This window comes from Saccopteryx bilineata, chromosome 3 (genome assembly GCF_036850765.1).
Source record: "Saccopteryx bilineata isolate mSacBil1 chromosome 3, mSacBil1_pri_phased_curated, whole genome shotgun sequence".
In the NCBI taxonomy this organism is placed as follows: Eukaryota; Metazoa; Chordata; class Mammalia; order Chiroptera; family Emballonuridae; genus Saccopteryx; species Saccopteryx bilineata.
This window is the reverse complement of record NC_089492.1, coordinates 299,926,381-299,945,272: the sequence shown is the minus strand read 5'-3', so window position 1 is coordinate 299,945,272 and position 18,892 is coordinate 299,926,381. Positions and strand designations below refer to the sequence as shown.

General features: G+C 43.3%; 2 protein-coding genes across 5 annotated transcripts in view; one reads left to right on the top strand and one right to left on the bottom strand.

The window, feature by feature from the left end:
* The window catches only part of LOC136331928 (zinc finger protein 420-like), a 70,261-nt gene that overhangs the window by 21,112 nt on the left and 30,257 nt on the right, over positions 1 to 18,892 (top strand). The gene's annotated exons all lie outside the window — the stretch shown is intronic.
* On the bottom strand, positions 305 to 12,022 carry LOC136331940 (general transcription factor II-I repeat domain-containing protein 2-like). 4 transcript variants are annotated; one of them, XR_010730563.1, is made up of 4 exons: positions 11,900 to 12,022; positions 9,143 to 9,361; positions 6,782 to 8,598; positions 305 to 2,641 (listed from the first exon to the last, which is right to left on the bottom strand). XR_010730563.1 is itself a non-coding variant. In XM_066271116.1 (3 exons), exon 3 carries the CDS (start codon positions 8,199 to 8,201, stop codon positions 6,900 to 6,902), a length of 1,302 nt encoding a protein of 433 aa, XP_066127213.1. In that variant the 5' UTR covers positions 8,202 to 8,598; positions 9,143 to 9,361; positions 11,900 to 12,022; the 3' UTR covers positions 6,540 to 6,899. The 4 variants fall into 4 exon arrangements, 1 of the variants encoding a protein (XP_066127213.1); XR_010730564.1 differs by having other exon boundaries at positions 9,143 to 9,304; positions 11,900 to 12,018; XR_010730565.1 differs by having other exon boundaries at positions 9,143 to 9,304; positions 11,883 to 12,010.

The following is an 18,892-nucleotide window of genomic DNA, read 5'->3' as shown; positions in this document are numbered from 1 at the left end:
TGTAAAGTGAAATAGGTTTCAAGAGTTTCACAAAGCAGATGTAGGGACAGGAACAGAAAATGGGAGAAAGCAGCAGAAGGTGTGAGGAAAGACAGGAAAGGATGATGATGCATAGAAGCTGGGAAGAGACAAAAACAGTTCTATAGACCAGGGATCCCCAAACTTTTTACATAGGGGGCCAGTTCACTGTCCCTCAGACCATTGGAGGGCCGGACTATAAAAAAAACTATGAACAAATCCCTATGCACACTGCACAATATCTTATTTTAAAGTAAAAAAAATAAAATGACAAACTGGCCAGTATTTCAATGGGAACTATGCTCCTCTCACAGATCACCAATGAAAGAGGTGCCCCTTCCAGGAGTGCGGTGGGGTCCGGATAAATGGCTTCAGGGGGCCGCATGCGGCCCACTGGCCGTAGTTTGGGGACCCCTGCTATAGAAAGAAATACTTAGAAGCAGGAAGAAGGGGAATCAGGACCTGCTGATGGTGAGCCCATGGGGTGTGCACGATTAAGCTATAATACATGAGCTTTTGGCTTTATAATCTATTTAACAGTTGCTGAATTGTTTTAGTTAAAATGATTTGAAAGAGAATTACCCATCTCCAGTATGAAGGTTTGTAAATTTTACAATTATTTGCTTCCAGTTGCAGCCCTTGTTCACTCATAGGAATGAAACTTACAGTCATGGGTCTCTTCATTCTCCTGGGATGGCAAGACATAGGAAAATTGGGACAAGAAATGACTGTAAACATGTGATGCTTTTTCAAAGAATATTAAAAAAAATTTTTTTTGTTTGTTTTGCTTTTTTTTAAATGCCCTGTGGATTTACCTTTTTCAAGTCTACGTTTCACATTTAATTCTGTATTTGAAAAACTTATGAAGATAAATCTTAGTCTGTTGACTATTTGCTTTTCTGTAAATAGTCATTAACTTCTGAAATAAGCATGGGTGATATCTCACAACCAGGGCTTAACATTCTTTGCCAAACATGAATTAGTCTTAACTTTTTAATTTGACTACAGAAGTTATTACATTAAAGGATTTCATTATCATTTTCCTTTACAACATATTGGTTTTAGTTTGTATTTTGAGCCCTACATAATTTATAGTGTCATGTGTTGAAACAGCTATCAGTACTTAGTAAACAATATTGGGCTGTGTCTGTGTACACTTGCTAAAAACATCTATGATCCTAATAGTCATAACCTAGTGTTGTGAGTTAGTCTAATGTTCAGGTTTTTCATCATTTTTGTAGTTTGTTGAATTAGTGTGAGCCACCAAGCAGTTTTTCCCCACAAGTCCTTCTTGTCCGCTCTCTGAATACACTGAAGGATGGCCTGCATTGACCTGAAACTTGATTCTTATACAACCAAAGCTACTGACACATCTGGGTTTTCCTAGAATCAAAGGCCCCCACTAGTCTTATTCACCTCTGATTCCACATCTTCTCTCTGCAGAAACTCTGCAAAAACATGGCTTCTCCTTCAGCACCCTGCCATCTTGGCTTTCTTCTCTGAAAAATGGCCTCCTTCTTCCTCCTCCTCTCAAATCTTTTTGGTGCAAAAACCCCTCCTCCAGCACACATTAGCATAACAAAGGCACCTGCCAACTAGGAAGGTAATTGGCAGTTTCACTTGCCAGTGCAATCCACGTGGCCAGTGGCCATTTTTAACAATAAAAGTAAGCAAACCGCCAAAATACAGGTTTCACAAACTTATTTGCCCAACATTCTACCCATTTTGCTCACTTTGCATTCCACAATCCACACCACAGGCATTTCTATGCACGGAATTAGGCACATCACACAAATTACAGCAACATCACAAGTCATACAATTACAACAATTACAAAGATGCCTTTCACCAGTCCCTCTGAGCATTTAGCCCAAAGTGCAAAATGTCCTTGGAGCTTCTCTCCAACTGAATGAAAAGCTTCCCGGTACAGAGGGCCTCCACCAGACTTGCTCCTCTTTCATCAGGGTTTTTCATGTTGTCCAAAAGCTGTATGTCCATCCAACAAGGGAGCCAGTGCCTCCTCTGGTCACAGTCCAGGAATCAGTCCAGGCACATGGGGCCTCAGGCCTCCCCCCTCATCCCTGTTGTCTTGGCAGCTCTTAATAAGCTGTCCCAAAGAGAAGCATGTGTTAATGGCATCCAGAATTTCCACCTTTACTCCAGACAGCATGCTGCCATCCACCCCTGTCTCAAAACCGCAGCAAACCTACTAGGGGTATAGTAGGAACTCCTTCCTGCTGTGCTATTATAACCTTTTGAAGTCTGCAGATGGCAACTCCAGTCTGATTCTCCTCATCCTCAGAAGAGGAGCTGGAAACGTCTACTCCCGCCGACTCAGATCCACTCTGCCAGCACGTCTCAATCTTAGGCTCCCATGGCTCCTGGCTCTTGGCAACTTTCAGGCCAAACTGCAACTCGGGAATGTGTAATTCCTTCTCAAGAGACTGCTCCATTTCCAGGCACAACTAACAAACCTGGTCAGCCTCTGTCTCCACCTCCAGGATCTGCATCTCTTCCTTCTGTGGCCATTCCAACTCCTTCTGCTGCTCAGTTTGCAGGCCTCCAGCTGCCTCTTCCACACAGCTCTTAGTTTCCTCTTGCAGGGCTGTAGAAATCAGCCAGCCTACAGTCATCATAACAATAGCCATGAGGATCCATAACAACCAGTTCTCTACCCCACCCCTCAAGGGTGATGGCAGCTCCATACCAACCTGATGAGAATCCTGCTGTGAACTATGCAAATGTATGGCCAGTAGTCATGGCCAACATGGCCAGGCACATGCAGGTTCACATTAGATTCTGTCAGATGGTAGAGAAACTGTGGAGCAAAAAACTGGTGTGCCAGACCTTTATTCTAGCCTCGTACCTGGCTGGAGAGTAAACACAAACACACAGGGCTCCAAAACCCATTTATTCAGCACTCACAAAGCTACTGACACATCTGGGTTTTCCTAGATTCAAAGGGCCCCACCAGTCTTATTCACCTCTGATTCCACATCTGCTTCTCTTTGCAGAAACTCTGCAAAAATATGGCTTTTCCTTCAGCACCCTGACATCTTGGCTTTCTTCTCTGAAAATACAGCCTCCTTCTTCCTCTTTCTTTTAAAATGTTTTGGTGTGAAAACCTCTCCTCCAGCGCACATTAGCATAACAAGCACTTTCCAAGCAGGAAGGTAATTGGCAGTTTCACCTGGCAGTGCCATTCACGTGGGCAGCGGCCATTTATAACAATAAATGTGAGCAAACCCCAAAAATACAGATTTCACAAACTTATTTTCCTAATGGGGCCAGCTAATATATCCCACTATAACATGAGAGACTTAGGCCATTGCTCAATTGGAGTAAAATGCCTCTCAGCTACAGTAAGTCCTGAGGAGAAAAATGTTTAAAAACGTTTTTAAAGTAAAATAAGCCTTATATAGTTGCTCTTATCAGTGAGTCTCTCCTACTGACACATGATGTCTTACCAAACTTTCAGAAACCAACCGAGGAGCCTTAGCAGACCTAGGCAAAACACACTTATCCTTCGCCTCACAAAAAAACAGGGTCTGGCCTTTGCCTTATTCCTGTGAGTGGATCCCTCCATTGCACTCAGGGAAGGCTTTCCTTGTTGGATTCTAGAGTCTCTGCGCCGCTGAATGGCCCTGTACACTAGCATTCAAAGAATTTTTTAAAGTAAAAAGCATGATAATAAGATCTGCAGGAGTTCCAGGGCAGGACTCCCACATTTTAATTTTTTTAAATTGAACTTTAAGCATTTGCTGGGCACGCTCTCCAATGTCTTGACCTTGAGGATTGTAAGGAATACCTGTCCTCACGTTAATTCCAAAAGTCTGACAAAATATGTAAATGATTTTACAAGTAATGCTCCCATAGTTTTCAAAACATTTTATCCCACTAATTAACAGGCAATTTACAGAGCACATAAGGCTAAAAACATCCAGTATGACCTTCTTTTTTTTTTTTTTACAGAGGCAGAGATAGACAGGGACAGACAGACAGGAACGGAGAGAGATGAGAAGCATCAATCATCAGTTTCTCGTTGTGCGTTGCGACTTCTTAATTGTTCATTGATTGCTTTCTCACATGTGCCTTGACCGCGGGCCTTCAGCAGACCGCGGAGCCAATGACTTTGGGTCCAAGCTGGTGAGCTCTTTGCTTAAGCCAGATGAGCCCGCGCTCAAGCTGGCGACCTCGGGGTCTCGAACCTGGGTCCTTCCGCATCCCAGTCCAATGCTCTATCCACTGCGCCACCACTTGGTCAGGCCAGTATGGCCTTCTTTATCTTATCATTGTAAAAAACTTAGGGCTTTGTTAGGGAAATTAACTTTGCCCTAAGCTGCGCAGCTCAGTGACCACTGCATAAGTGAGCCAGAAAGAAGGCAAATGTTGCTCAGCAATAACAGATACATCAGCTCCTGTATCTAAAAGTCTTTTGTATTGTTAAGTATTTCAGGGCATCAGAGGAGCCAAATTCCCAATTTAATCAGAGCCTCTTTTGCAGGATGTGGCCTGACAAGCAGCCAACTGCCTGAAGCTGCTTGAGACAAATTCTTGAAATGACTTATCAAGCCCTGCTTAATTTTGCTTAATTTCTTTGTTTCACAGACCTGAGTACAATTTTACACAAACAAGACAATTTACATCACAGAAACACAGGTTTAAATGAATAAATCTGATTAATCTTAATACCTGAGTTACTATTTGGATCTTAATTCTGAAGACAACATAGAACACTCTTTACAATGCACCAACCAAATTAGCAAGTCTTAAGGATCCACATTCCATTCTATTTAAATTTCAATGAGCGCTCCTTACAAGTTCCCATTTTAAAGCAAAAATCTTAGGGATGAAACTTTTATTTTTTAAATATTAGAGCCAGCTTTTCCAAATTTTTTGCATGCAAGAACTTAATTCAGGCCTTAAAAAATCATATTTTCGACAACACCAGGCAAAGACTAAACAGAAACAAAAGTCAGACAAACCAGAGAAAAACCCTGGATTTCAGAGCACAACAGACTAGAAAGATGCCTGCCTGATCTCAGTCAGGGCATTTTCTAACAGAGGGACTGATGATAGATGGGCTAAATAAAATCTCCATGAGAAAAAAAATTGTCAGCTGCTATGAGATTTTGTAGTCAAATACACCATGGGTTCCTTGCCTAAATTTCTGACAACCTTTGTGCTCCAGAACAATGCTGCAATCAACCAAGATATCTATCTGAACAGGGGTCACTGATTGCTTTCTCATATCTGCCTTATCCAGGGGCTCTAAGTGAGGCAGTGACCACTTGCTTATGTCAGGAAACTTCCTCTCAAGCCAGCAACTTTGGATTTTAAGCCAGTGACATTTGGGCTCAAGTCAACAACCATAGGAAAATGTCTATGATCTCATGCTCAAGGTGGTGACCCAGCTTTCAAGGTGGTGAACTCAAGCTCAACCCAACACCCTCAGGATTTTGAAAATGGGACTTCAGTATCCCAGTTAAATGCTCTGTCAACTATGACACCATTTGATAAGGCAATCTTTGTCAAATTTTTAAAATGTGGACATAGAAAGGGACCTTATCCAAAATATTATTGTTGGGTTGCCAAAGAAGGAACACTCAAGGCATGATGAGATTTATAAGGAATTTATGCATCTGTGAAGAAGAGATGGGCAGAGATCCTAGTGGCTTTGGCACCAGTGGAAGAGAAGCCTTAGCCTATACAGGACAGGGTTTGGTAGAGTTAGGTTAGGTAGCTAGTTAGACATGAGCTGGACAGGTAAAGGAGGTGCATTCCTGGTATACAGGATCTAAGAAACTCTTTAAGCTAGAACAGACTTTACTGTATCGAGATTGGTGGTCTTGAATTTCCTGATATGGTATCAGCCACATAGCAATACAATGAAAATAGGTAAATGAGAAGATAAAACACATAAATACCTAAACTCTGTATATAATCAGGTCCCTCATTCTCGCAGGTGAGTTGCCTATTTAGGCCTTCCTGTGTATTGCTGCACAGCCAATAAAGTCTTGTTTTGCATGCTTTATTAGTCTTGTCTTTTTTCTTTTTTTAGTGAGAGAATGACAGAGTGATGGATGAACAGGGACAGACAGACAGGAAGAGAGAGATATAAGAAGCATCAACTCAGTTGTGGCACCTTAGTTTTTCGACTGCTTTCTCATATGGGGGCTATAGCCAAGCCAGTACGCCTTGCTCAAGCCAGTGACCCTGGGCTTAAGACAGTAAACTTGGACTACTGCCAGCAATGTTCAGGCTCAAGCCAGTGATCATGAGATCATGATGATCCCACGCTCAAGCTGGTGAGCCTGCACTCAAGCCAAAAATTTTGGTTTCAAACTTGAGCCCTCTGCATTCCCAGGTTGATGCTCTATCCACTGCAACACCACCCAGTCAGGCTATTTTTGTCCCTTGATTGAGTTATTTTTCTGCAGCAAGGCAATAATCAAGGTTTTGTTGCCTCACCAGCAGTTGTAGTATTTCACACCACAAGGCAAAATGTTCTGTTACCTGAGTCAGTAAAACAATGGGAGGAGGCTGGTGGTGCTAAGAAAATGTTCAGTTAAGTCAGGGGTCCCTAAACTTTTTACACAGGGGGCCAGTTCACTGGCCCTCAGACCGTTGGAGGGCCAGACTAAAAAAACTATGAAAATCTCTATGCATACCGCACACATCTTATTTTAAAGTAAAAAAACAAAACAGGAACAAATACAATATTTAAAATAAAGAACAAGTAAATTTTAATCAACAAACTTACCAACATTTCAATGGGAACTATGGGCTTGCTTTTGGCTAATCAGATAGTCAATGTCCGGTTCCATATTTGTCACTGCTAGCCGCAACAAATGATGCAAGTGTTCATCGGTTAGTCTAGATCAGGTTGGATATTTTAAATTTTTCATCCTAGAAAATGTCTGTTCGCAGACATAAGTGCTGCCAAAAATTGTTGACATTTTAAGAGCATGGTTCCTGATATTAGGATATGTCTCTGATGAGAGAGAGGCATAGAAATTAGGCAAGTTGTTTGACTTGAATGCGTCTTTCAGAGAGTCACAATTCTGCAGTTCAGTCAGTTCCATTTGGTAAATTGAACCCACATTTTCAATGTCAATAGAAAATGGGTTACGGAAAAGCTGAATGTCCTGTTTATAGAGATGAAGCTCTTTAAATCTAAATTGGAACTCCTTTTGCAACTTCTCCAGTGAATCCACACATACTTCTTTTGGGAATGCAATCAAGGGTACTTCCGCTAACAGATTTTGAGTTAAGGGGAGATGGCAGAAATTTTCCTCCTTCACTTGTTTAATAAGGAGGCCTAATTTTACTTCAAATGCTTTTACATGTGATTGCATATCACAGATGAGTTTCCCTTTTCCTTGAAGTTGCACATTGAAACTGTTGAGTAGCTCTGTTACATCTGTCAGAAAGGCGAGGTGCCATTTCCATTCTGCATCATTGAGCTCTGGTACTTCTTTGTTTTTTGAAAGCATAAAAGCTGTAGTCTGTGGAAGTAAGTCATAGAAATGTCTCAAAACTCTCCCTCGACTCAGCCAACGGACTTCGGTGTAGTACAGAACATCTTCATAGGCCACATTTAGCTCAGACAGAAATTCCTGAAATTGCCTGTGGTTTAGTGCATTAGTTCTAATGAAGTTAACACAACGTACCACAATTTTCATAACAGAGTCCCACTTCAGTGATTTACTACATAACGCTTGTTGGTGGATGAGGCAGTATATGGCTATTGGATGAGAATGGTTAAGTTTGTCCATCTCTAGGTTAATGTGAGCAATTACTCCTTTCTTAGGCCCCACCATACTAGGTGCACCATCAGTTGTCACACTGGATAGTTTAGCCCAGTCCAGCTCCAAATCCTTCACAGTTTGGGAAACCTTTTCATAGATATCCTCTCCTGTAGTTGTTCCTTTGATGCTTTGCAGTGCAGCAAGCTCTTCTGTGACTTTGAAATTGTCATTCATCCCACAAATAAAAATTAGAAGTTGTGCAGAATCACGAACATCATTGCTCTCGTCGAGTGCCAAGGAAAAATAAGAAAGTTTTCTCGCAGAGTTTTGCAAATGCTGATGCAAATTGTCCCCCATTTCTTCAATCCTTCGTGTTATTGTAGATCCTGAAAAACTAACTGTACTAAATAAGTCTGCCTTTTCTGGACACATCTCTTTGGCAACAGAAAGAAGGCACTCTTTAACAAATTCTCCCTCCACGAATGGTCTGCCAGCGCACGCTATTAGCTTGGCAACTTGAAAACTTGCTCACAGTGATGAAATATTTAGCTGCTTCTGCTTCACAAAAGTATTTTGCTGAGTTAACAATGAATTTTTCAGTTTTAATATTTTATCTTTTCTCACATCTCCAACCAAACAATCATATTTATCTTTATGTTGAGTTTGATAGTGTTGACACAAATTATACTCTTTGAACACAGACACTATATTCTGACATATCAAACACACAGCTCTTTCCTTGTACTACATGAAAAAGTAATCATAAGTCCACTGTTCTTTGAATATCCTACACTGAGTCAATTTTTCTCTTTCTTGACGTCATTGTTTCCTAGGGATTCCAAATTGATAATAGTTAAATACCAATATATATATGCTCTCTGCCCCTCCATATAGGTCCCATGCTCTCTGCCCTTCATGTAGGTCCTGGTTTCTGCCCACAATGTAGGTCCATGCCCTCTGCCCCCCCCCCCATGTAGGTCCATGCCCTCTGCCCCCCATGTAGATCCAGGTCTCTGCCCTCATGTAGATCCAGGTCTCTGCCTCCCATGTAGGTCCATGCCTTCTGCCCCCTATGTAGGTCCATGCCCTCTGTCCCCATATAGGTCCAGGTCTCTGCCCCCCCATGTAGATTTAGGTCTCTGCCCCTCATGTAGGTCCAGTTCTCTGCCTCCCATGTAGGGAAGCGCCAGAGCGCTTACAATTGAAATGAATCAGGGAACCAGCTGAATCTCCGTAAGTGCGATGGGGGCCGAGTAAAAGGCCGTCACGGGTCGCATACGGCCCGTGGGCCATAGTTTGGGGACCCCTGTCCTAAACCCATTGAAGTTAGGAGGAAAAGCAAGCACAGCCTCTGAGCAGGACATATCGCTTACCCGAGAAGCAGCCATTCTGTCCTGGTCCAGCTCCTGCTTGTTTTCTCAGGTTACAATATGTTGAGGAGTCAAGTCTGCATTTTGAGAATGAGCCACAACAGGTGTCCACACAGCCCTTCTATCCACTTCCACCAAACTCGCAGACAAAAGGATCTGGAAATGCTAAGAAAACCACATTCTCCTGTCCTTCCTCACTGGAGAATCAGAAAAAATGAGCTCCTACAGGGAGACCACACTGTATTATTTTCCTGCCTTCACCTGTCTGTCCTACCTCAGATGTCCACACATTCCCACAGCAATGAGAATGGGCGCTGCTCTCCTGAACGCCCAAACCCAACACAACACCCTGTTATCTCCCCTGACCATCCCTGCTCCCCACTCTCACAAATACATCCTGGGCGATCTCCTCTCTGGAGCATGTCTGTACCTCCCCACTCACCCTTGCCTGTCTCTCCTCTAAGATTCAAGGGTTCCTATTTTGCCTCTGAAACTTGTTGCACGAGCCCATTCTACTTCGGTGACTTATTTTTTTTGATAGGACAGAGAGGGGGACAGATAGGTGCAGACATGCTGTCAGGGAGAGAAATGAGAAGCATCAATTCTTCATTATGGCTCTTTGGCTGTTCATTGATTGCTTTCTCATATGTGCCTTGATGGGAAGGGGGGGATACTACAGCAGAGTGACCCCTTGCTCAAGCCAGCAACCCTGGCCTCAACCCAGTAACCTTGGGCTTCAAGGCAGCAAACTTTTGGCTCAAGCCAGTGACCATAGTGTCATGTCTATGATCCCGCACTGAAGCCAGCAACCCAGTGCTCAAGCCAGTGACCTCAGGATTTCAAGCCTGGGTCCTCTTCACCCCAGTCTGACTTTTATGCACTGCGACACCACCTGCTTAGACTACTTCTGTGACTTCTAAATAAAATTTATTGTATCAAAAACAAAAACAGAAAGCAAATTCTTCCAGGATCCTTCCTGCCAATCCCTGAGCTCACCCTGCAATCACCTGGATCACCTTATGAAAACAACACTGCTAATTGACTCGTGGTGGCGCAGTGGATAAAGTGTCTACCTGGAACACTGAGGTTGCTGGTTCAAAACCTGGGCTTGCCTGATCAAGGCACATATGGGAGTTGATGCTTCCTGCTCCTCCCTCCCTTCTCTCTCTCACCCTAGCTACTCTCTAAATTGAATAAAGAATTAAACAAAACAACAATGCTGCTCCATCCAGAGCAGCTCTCCAAGTTTCAGGGGGATGGTGCAGGTGATGTCCTTTCTTTAAAATCTAGCCATCTAATAAGAAACCAGAGGAAAATGGTTTAGCTTTAATAAGCATGCAGATCCCTTGGGGATGACGGCTCCACTCTAGGTTGTGGTTCTGCAGGTCTGCAGGGTCAGAATTTAAACTTAATACAATATATTAAAAAGGAAAATGATATGAAATCTTTTTTGATGTAAAGACTTCTAGGATCAAAGATTTAAAAAGTTGAGACTGACTTATATTGAGCAAAGAATAATAACCTCTGGTTATGGCCCTGTCCAGTTTGCTCAGCAGTAGAGCGTCAGGTGTATGAAAGTCCTGGGTTCAATTCCTGGTCAGGGCACTCAGGCTAAGCAACCATCTGCTTCCCCACCCCACCTCCTCTTCTTTCATTCTATCTTTTTCTTCCCTTCCTACAGCCATGGCTTTATTGAAGCAAGGTGGCTCAAGGCAATGAGGATGGTTCCATGGCTAAAATAACTGGACTGCTGAGCAACAGCCCCAGATGGCCAGAACACCCCTAGTGGGCTTGCAAGGTGGATCCCGGTGGGGGCGCACGCAGTATTGTCTTTCTGCCTCCTTGCTTCTCATGTAAGGGAGGAATAATAAAACAATTATTGGCTGTGGTTCTGAGATATTTTCAATGGTGCTTTGAAAATTTAGTAGCTCATGCAAGAAAGCAGATAGTCAACAGACTAAGAGTTATCTCAATAGATTTTTTAAAAAATGAATTAAATGTAAGATGTGTAATAAAAAAGGTAAATACACTGGGTAAAAAAAAAATTTTCTCTCCCTTCTGCACTTCTGCTCACCAGCCCCCTCCCTGAGCGCCTTCTCTCCGGGTCCCTCCCTCGGGGCTTCTCCCCTTTATTCCACTCGCGTTCCTTTCCCTGTTACTGTCACTCTCCCCGTCGCGGTCCCATCCTCCCGCCCCCCCCCCCACGTTGCCGTCTCTTCATGGCCCCTCACTGACCTCTCCAACCCCCTCCCGTGTCTCTCTCCGTCCCCGACCCCTCCCCGCCCCGCTCTGCGCGTCCCCGGGGCCCCTTCGCTGTCGCCGTTCCCACACAGCCCTCCCCACGCGGGACCGGGGGCTCTTCTGGGGACTCCACGTTCTCGCCCCAAATCCATGCCCCATGGAGACTATGCTCTTCCTGGACCCGGGCCTCTTATTAAATGGGTGGGGTCTCAGTAGGGGGTCCGCAGGGCCCCAGGCCCCCGAGGGGTGGCAGTCCGGGCTCTACGGGCCGAGAGAGGCCGGGCGGGGAGAGGGGCGCACACTGTCCGTCTCCAGGGACGTTAAACAGCGCGGGAGAGAAGGGAGGGGCTGCCCCCTCGGGACCGAGGCAGGAAACCCCGCTGCAGGGGGGGTCCCACGCCCGACGGCGGGGGGACACGGGCGGGGCGGCCTCAGAGTTTTCCCGGAAACCGACGCGGAGCTCCCACCCGGCAGCGAAGCAGGCAGCCTCCGGGCCTCTCACCGGGATTCCCCACTCACCGCTGGGGGCTCGGGAGCGGGGCTCTCGGTGTCCGCAGCGACCGTCAGGTTCCTCGCGTACAGAAAAGGGGACAGGCAGTTTCAGGTTTGAACCCGGAAGACCTTCACCAGACACCGCGCGACCACGCAATTCCACAACAACTTCCGGTTCTGTAAGAAACTGCGCGTGCGCATCGACTCAAAAACCCCAGCGGGTTACCGCCCAACTGAGCGCTTCCATCCTTCTATCAGTCACTCATTTCCTGCAGCTCTCTGCTGCTACCACCAGGTTCTCAGCCCATCTCTTTTGCAGATGCGTAAATAAACTTAATAACCTCATCAGGCCTGTGTGTCCCTCTTCGATCGAACTAACATTACTTACTGGCGTAGTTCTCACTTAAAGTTAAGGTTTTTGCAAATTGAGAATTGTAATCAATTGGAAAAAAATTGTATAGTTTTAGCAATTAAAGGTATACGGTATAGAAATACTTTTTAAGAAATTCTAAATCAAAAAATTTATGAAAGATGCAGAATGTTCATGCAGGTTGTAGAGGGTTTGTGCAGAGGGGTAAAAAAGAGAAAGGAATGAGAAAGGAAACAAAGGGAAAAACACATGTTACAGAAAAAATAGAGACATTAAAAAATTTTTATACAGGTGGAGGGGGGAAAGGGAGAGGGAAAGGGGGAGGGGTAGGGCACAAAGAAAACTAGATAGAAGGTGACAGAGGACAATCTGACTTTGGGTGATGGGTATGCAACATAATTGAACGACAAGATAACCTGGACTTGTTATCTTTGAATATATGTATCCTGATTTATTGATGTCGCCCCATTAAAAATAGTTGTTAATTAAAAAAAAAAATTTAAACCTAGCTTTTAAGGTCTTCAATAATTGGAGGAGGAACAAAGACTAGCCCTTACCCAGGCTTTAAAGATGTTTGCCCAGGGATCCACCAGGCTGTAAAATAACAAAAAGTCTGGCCTTTCCCAAGGGATCTACTTTAAGGGCAAATGGGAGGTAGACTGGAACTGCTCCTGTCCCAATCCCAGGCCACCAGGCAGACCCTGCCCTCTCTGTAGTTGTGTGGGCCATTGGAGTTCAGACTTCCCAGAGCCCCTCAAGGCATGAGAGACTCCCTTCTTGCCCCAACCTCTCCCTGGCACTGGCCTGGATACCACAGCACTTCTTGACACCCTGGGGGAAAGAAGATTGATGGGACCCGACCTTGCCACAGACCTCCACCAGCCCCATCTGAAAGGCAGAGTCTTGGGTAACTCTACAGGTTTCCAGTAAGGCCATTTCTCCCCTATTAGATATAAGGCCACTTACTTGGCACTCCATGAACATTCAGGACTCCTGTTTTCTTTCTCTATCTCCATCATTGGGGTGCACAGTATTCTCTCCAACTCACTGATCTCCACCACTCCTTTGCTGTCTAGAAAATTACCTCTTTACCCACTCTGTTGGAGACTGCAAGCTGACAGGGTCTTTGAAATTTAGATTTGGGGGGAACAGATAAGCAGGGGTGGGGGGTGTGGGTAACTGGCAGTAAGCTGACAGGGTCCTTGCTGCCTATCTCCCCACCTCACTTGCCTGATTAAGCTGCTAAAGGCTAAGCTCTTCCCCACAACCTCTGACTGATTGTTGATGTTGGTAAAGGCAATTTACACGCCCTTCCCCAAACCTCCATGTTAGCTGTGATGCTGAAGTACTTCTACTCATCCTATCCCCCCTGTCCCTCGGAAAGACTGGAGGCAGTATTCTTCTTACTGAAGTTAAGATGTTATATATGGTACAGGGTTTTTTTGGGCTCTGTGGAGAATTCTTAGTTTGCCTCTAAAATGTGATTTTCCCTCCCTTCCTTCCTTCCTTCCTTCCTTCCTTCCTTCCTTCCCTCCCTCCTTCCTTCCTTCCTTCCTTCCATTCTTTCTTTCTTTCCTTTCAGGTACAGAAAGAGAGTCAGAGAGAGGCATAGATAGGGACAGATAGACAGGAACAGAGAGAGATGAGAAGCATCAATCATCAGTTTTTCGTTGCAACACCTTAGTTGTGCATTGATTGCTTTCTCATATGTGCCTTGACCGTGGGCCTCTAGCAGACTGAGTAACCCCTTGCTCAAGCCAGCAACCTTGGATCCAATCTGGTGAGCTTTTTGCTCAAGCCAGATGAGCCCGTGCTCAAGCTGGCAACTTCAGGGCCTTGAACCTGGGTCCACCGCATCCCAGTCCGATGCTCTATCCACTGCACCATCACCTGGTCAAGCTGAAATGTGACTTTCTTTCTGAGCTCCCATTGATGTGCAAATGACTTTGCTTTACACTATAAAAATAAAGCTTTTGGCAGTGTGGGCACTTTTGGTAGGCCATCAGCCACCATAAGACCTCCCAATCCCATTTTTTTTCTTTCTGTGTTTATTTTCTAATCCTCTACTGTTCCCACCCCAGACCCACAAAATTTTTTGTCACGATGGTTTGCAACAAATGATGGCCAACCTGGGGCCTCAGGAAAGGTGGGAATGAAGCTGAAGAATGCAGATGAAGGGACTCCCTGAGGCGCACATATAAGTAAAAGCGGTTTTCAGGGGGAGTACATTCGGGAGCAATATTTACCCCGGGGAACAAAATTTTTGTTGCATCCACAAAAACACTTGTTCTTACCTAAATTGAGTGTGCTGATTTAAAATCAGACATTAGTTTTTCTCTGTAAGCTACAGATTTTTTGCTATTCAAGATTTTAGGTTTTCATCTTGTAAAATTTTCAACATTTAGTTTAACATAATGAAATAGAATGTCTTCTTGGGCATCATCTTTGTGAAAATATAATAATTTATATAATGCAGTAAACACACTAATACAATAAAAGACATGATTGCATCAGAATTTGTCTACAAGTTTGAAATAGAACATATTAAAACATTTATTTTAATCATAAAATTTGCTCAAAACTTATTTAAATTTGATTCAGGCAAAATTTTGCCTTTGTAGCTCTTGCATTTGTGTACTTGTTGAGGACAATCTCATTTGATGCTCCAGCAGTAGTCTGATTATCACTAACAGCTCCAAGATTTTCGGAAACTTATCAAGATGACTGTTCAGGAAGTGAATCTTAATGCTCATTTTATATCCAAGTTGCAGAAAACCAACAGCATCCTTTGAACCAGAAGTTCATAATTTTCTGTTTTTTTGAAGGAAGTTCTTTCTAACTGCCACAAAAGACTGCCATGCTGCTCTCTCCTCCTTATTCATCTTCCTGGCAAATTCTTTATCATGTATGAGGGTTCGAATTTGAGGTCCATCAAATACACCTGCTTTTATCTTCTTGAAAGACAAGGCAGGAAAACCAGAAATAATATGTTGAAAGCATTCACTTTCTCTATTCAAAGCCTGAACAAACGGCTTCATTAAGCCAAGTTTGATGTGAAATGGGGGGAAAATGATCCTGTCTCAATGAACTACAGGTTCATTCACAATATTTTGCATTCCTACTTCCAGAGCTTCATAGTTTGGCCACTCCTTCAGTGGCCGGTGTTTCTCCCAAGCTCGGCTGTCTCATAAACACAGAAAGCAAGGATACTTCATGAAATCTCTCTCTTGTCCTAGCAGGAAATTTACAATTTTAAGATCCACACAAATGATCCAGTTATGCTCTTCATATGTCAGTAAGTCAAGGACAATTTTTATATCATCATAATCTTCTCGCAGATGAGTTGAATAACCAATTGGAACCACTGCATAAACATTACTGTTGTGTAGGAGAACACATTTCAGACTCCGTTTAGAGCTGTCAAGGAATAGCCACCATTCTGTTGGACTAAGTGGTAATACCTAGCTGGCTGAGAAGACTACTGATATCATGACAGTAAACAAAGTGTTCGTCTTCAGAAAAAAAGTCCACAAAAATTTGTCACGCTTCCTGAAATGGGATACTTTTCAGTGATTTTTTGTTTGTTTGTTTTTGTTTTTGTATTTTTTCTGAAACTGGAAATGGGGAGAGACAGTCAGACAGACTCCTGCATGCGCCCGACCCGGGATCCACCCGGCACGCCCACCAGGGGCGACGCTCTGCCCACCAGGGGGCGATGCTCTGCTCCTCCAGGGTGTCGCTCTGTCGCAACCAGAGCCACTCTAGCACCTGGGGCAGAGGCCAAGGAGCCATCCCCAGCGCCTGGGCCATCCTTGCTCCAATGGAGCCTCGGCTGCGGGAGGGGAAGAGAGAGACAGAGAGGAAGGAGAGGGGGAGGGGTGGAGAAGCAGATGGGCACTTCTCCTGTGTGCCCTGGCCGGGAATCGAACCCGGGACCTCTGCACGCCTGGCCGATGCTCTACCACTGAGCCAACCGGCCAGGGCTTTTCAGTGATTTTCAACCTTTTTTGAGCCGCGGCACATTTTTTACATTTACACAATCCTGGGGCACACCACCTACCAAAATGACACTCTAACACAGTACATATTATACATATAGTTAATAATATAGTTTCTAAATGTATTTATACTCACACCTGACCATGTCTCACGGCACACTAGTGTTTCGTGGCACACTGGTTGAAAAACACTGCTTTAGCTGACAGATGAAGCACATTCTCTTCTTGAAGCCTGGAGGCTAATAACTCAGCTGCTTTCTTTGATAGGCCCAAATCTCTTCCTAAGTCGTTCAATTTGGGTTGGCTAAACTGCTGAGGGGTTAATGACTGCTTGGCATCAGAAGAAGACCCTTCAGATTCTATAACCGTTTCCTCATGCATCTTATCAAAATACACTTGATCACCATGTTCACTTTCTTTGTCCTTAGAAGAAATAAAACCATTGAAAACTGGAACCGGAGTGTCTCAGTGTGGGATAGGTCGTATTGCTGAAAGAATATTAGGATATGCGATCATATGCCGTTTTTTTTGCTGATGCCCTTTGTATGAATCAGACAGAAATAACAGTCACTGGTGTGGTTCTTAGGTTCATGCTAAACCAAGGGAATAACAAAAGGAATTTCTTTGCATTTACCTTTTGTCCAGTCATGAAGCATTTCCTCATAATTATGATACACAATATGAGGAGTCCAATTCTTGTCTTGATCGCCAAGGGGAACCTGAAAATAGGCAATATATGCATGTGTCACAAATGATAAAATATTGCGCCTTTGACGTTGAAGTGTGTACCAGCCACATATATAACAGAAGGTGTCAGGACTCTTCTTCCATTTACGCCTACTCGAAGAAGCCATGATTCAATCTTAAAACAAAATAAGAGGGTGTTTTTTTTTAATTAGATAATAATTTTTTACATTTAAAAATAACTACAATTATGTAAATGTGATGTTTGTAAAACATAAATTGCCTTGTGGTTATGTTCAATTCCAGAGTTGTTGCCCTTTAACTCCAATTTAAAAACCAATGCATGCCATTAAGTGTAACAAAAAAAATTTTAAATTGCATTAAAACTAGAGCATGCACCAAAAATTGGATTTCAGATTTGGAGTCAGCAATGCCGAAATATATAGAAAAAGTTCTAGAACCTCATGCAACAAAAAATGAAAAACAAAATTGTTCCCAACTGTTATTGTTAATAGTATGAAGTAGGCATGAAAAGTCACTTTGATTTATAGACTCTCCCAATGCAGAGCCACGTGATGGGAAGACCATGATTTCCTCACTGCAAAGCAAGTGTCTGTCATGATTCAAGTGACTATGTGAGTGGTCTCAGTTTGGATTCTTCTTTCTACTCTATTGCACAAAGTATCTACTTTTTAGTTTCTCAAACTCTAACATCTCTATCTCCATCAGATTGTCTGGTTTCCTCTTTTTTTTTTTTTGTCTCAGGTAGAGTGAATTATCACCAATTTGTAGAAGTGGAATTGGTATGACTATGCTACAAATGAAGGAAATGTGACCTTGAGAAGAAGTAGGCTTCTCAAGTGTCTTTCCATTATTTGTGATGTGGGGTTGCTACAATAATAGTAAAATGACATGTGTTTTTACTAGCTTCTAACTAAACTCTGATGAATGTTAATTTTACCTGAATCCTGAAAAGTCTTCACTGTTTAAAGTAGAGAGTAATGCGGTGCTCTGAGGATGCAGAAATGACTCAAAGATTTATGCCCGGAGATGAAGAGAGACCCTGCTCCTCACAGAAGCATGAAGTCAGGTGGAAACTGTGTGAAGTAAAAGCTGTCTTTCAGGGCCACGGGGATACCTGAGTTATCCTATGGAAGCAGAGTGTATGGCACAGTCCTGCCAGGCTTGTCTTTTCCTACACCTTCTCTACTCTCTCTTGGAAAACCTTGGAATCCCCAGTCAATAAAAGATGGAAGATGTCTTCACCCTTCACACACATCATGAAAGGTCACATCTATCACCTTCCCTTTTCCAGTTTAACCTTCACATCTTTCCAACTCCCTTTCAGAATCTTTAGGTCCTAACCCATGATGTTTCTTCTTTTATACTTTAGTTGTTCTGTGTATATCTTGGTGCCATACATTGGCTTCAACACAACAACCTTGGCTCATGCCAGTGACCATGAAATTTTTTTCTTTGAGAAAGGCAGGTATAGTGAGAGAGATTAACAATGGGCTGTTCCTGTATGTTCCATGATGGAAATCAAATGAGCAACCTCTAAAATATGGGAAGATGTTCCAGAGCTTTCCCAGCAGTGCTCAACTTTAATTGATTTTTTATAGAGAGAGGAAGGGAGATTAAAGGGAGAAAAGGAAGAAAGCATTCATATGCTCTTTCATTCAGTCATGCATTTTTTTGGTTTGCTTTTCATGTGTGACCTGACTGGGGATTTAACTTGTAACTTTGTTCATTCAGGATGACACTCTTACCCAAATGAGCTAACTAGCCCCAGCCAATTTTGACATCTTTTATAATCTAAATATTTGCATGTGTTTTATAATGAGAAAAGACAAAAACATGTCTAAAATTTGCACCTATTGATTAAATAGTCATTTCTCTCTTGTATATATGTTTGCTTCACTCCCTCATACATTTTTTTTTGTATTTTTTATGAAGCTGGAAACGGGG

What these genes read in the sequence shown, in the direction of transcription:
- LOC136331940 (XM_066271116.1), bottom strand. Translation starts at nt 8,201, where the DNA reads ATGTGTCCAGAAAAGGCAGACTTATTTAGTACAGTTAGTTTTTCAGGA.